This window comes from Notolepis coatsorum (assembly GCF_963971535.1).
Source record: "Notolepis coatsorum genome assembly, chromosome: 16".
Lineage (NCBI taxonomy): Eukaryota > Metazoa > Chordata > Actinopteri > Aulopiformes > Paralepididae > Notolepis > Notolepis coatsorum.
In genome coordinates, this window is record NC_140180.1 from 98,809,565 (window position 1) to 98,811,540 (window position 1,976).

General features: G+C 47.2%; 1 protein-coding gene across 1 annotated transcript; it reads right to left on the reverse strand.

The window, feature by feature from the left end:
* Positions 1 to 675: 675 nt before the first annotated feature.
* On the reverse strand, positions 676 to 1,659 carry LOC311243061 (uncharacterized protein; the record flags this gene model as incomplete). Its single annotated transcript, XM_084332132.1, has 1 exon — positions 676 to 1,659. The coding sequence occupies one exon, from the start codon at positions 1,657 to 1,659 to the stop codon at positions 676 to 678; it is 984 nt and encodes a 327-aa protein (XP_084188258.1).
* Between the last annotated feature and the right edge of the window lie 317 nt (positions 1,660 to 1,976).

Genomic DNA, 1,976 nt, shown 5'->3' on the forward strand with positions numbered 1-1,976 from the left:
AAAATCAGGATCTCTGCTCTCGACACTTGCTGCCTTCTCGGCTGAGGCGGGCGCGCGCACTGATCCTGAGTATCAAGTCTGGTTCGAGTTAACGAGACTGAATCCACCTTCGAGGAACAGGAAAATCCCGGCTTCAAACATCGGGTTAATTGAATCTGGATAATGGGACTCTTGATCGACTTAGTTGAACCAGGTACAGGGAATAGGGCCCAGACCTTTGCTGTCAGTTTCTATTTACTATTGTGAAAGAAGACATGTAAACGTCATGGCACTTTACCTGAATCAGACCTTTGCTGTCAGTTTTTATTTACCCTTGTGAAAGAAGACATGTAAACGTCATGGCACTTTACCTGAATCAGACCTTTGCTGTCAGTTTTTATTTACCCTTGTGAAAGAAGGCATTGCTAATAAAATTATTTCCAAACAGGAACATGCCACTTCTCTCTCTCTCTCCTCTCTCTCTCTCTCTCTCTCTCTCTCTCTCTCTCTCTCTCTCTCTCTCTCTCTCTCTCTCTCTCTCTCAACAGTATACATCCAAAGAAAACAGTGCACAATAACAAACTATGGTACGGAATGAGCTGGATGCACATGGAGGGGAAAATATATGCAAAACTTAAAAAACAGCTGTGGTACACAAACAAAAGAAATAAACACTGTACAGTACAATTACATTGGTTACAGGTTAAAATAGTCGACCAATGCATATCTCACACCAGCTCCTTCCTGTTGATGTTCCTGTAGCTGTAGCGCATGAACAGGTGGCTGCACGTTCTCCATCACTAGAGGGCCTTCCACATACCGGTCTCCATGCTCCTCGCAAATGTTGTGCAACACACAACAGGCCAGAACCATCTGCTTCGTGAGGTCCAGTTGGCAATCATTCCTCTTCAGGAGACACCTCCATCTACCCTTCAGTCTCCCGAAGGTTGTCTCCACAATTGCCCTGGCACGGCTCAGTCTGGCATTGTAGGTGTGTTGCTTCTGGGTAAGGCGGCCTGTGTCGGAGAAAGGCTTCATCAGCCAAGGTTGCAGTGGGTATGCAGGGTCTCCAATGACATAGTGCCCTATGACACGTCCACAGATGTTGACGGTGTGTTGGTTGAAGAACCGTCCGTCACTTGCAACTTCCCAGAAGTGTGACTGCCTCAGCACGCGTGCATCATGGACACTCCCAAGGAAGCCGACGCACACGTCCCAGAAGAGACCCTTGCCATCGACGACAGCCTGTAGGATGGTGGAGTGCCATCCCTTTCGGTTATAGAAGTCCTGTGGGAACATCTCAGGTGCCAATATGGGGATGTGGCTGCCGTCGATTGTGCCAACGCATTGAGGTGCCCCCCACCTGCTGTCGAAGAAGGCAGCCATCTCCTTCAACCGTCTGGCATCTGGGGTCCTGATGTGGTCAGGAAGCAGCACCTTTATGGTGGCAGAGCAGAACTCCTGCACACAGCGGCAGACGGTGGCAATACCAACACCAAAAAGGTGGCTCACACTCCTGTATTTGTTGTTGGTGGCCAGTCTCCACAGGGCGATGGCAATCCGTTTGTCCACGGGTATGGGCAACCGGTAGTTGGTGGTCTCCTTGCGCAGGACAGGGCCTAGACATCGACATATGTATGTGTATGACTGCCGGGACAGCCGAAAGTTGCTGATGAACATTTGGTCATCAAAGCCAGGGACAATGACATCCCACCAATGCTGGGTACGTGGGTGGGCCCATATCCTCCGTCCTCTCATGGCGTTTATGATTGCCTGTAAAGTTAAGAGTTCCATTAGATTCCTACTTTCGTACCATGCTTTGTTATGATTAACATTATCTCATGTTATGATGATATAAGGAATATCATTATATGATGTCTGTAAATAAACAGTATATAAACAGTACTGTATGTAAACAGTACTGTATATAAACTATAAACTGTACTGTATGTAAACAGTACTGTATATCGTGTATGTCATGAATGTTATGATGAATT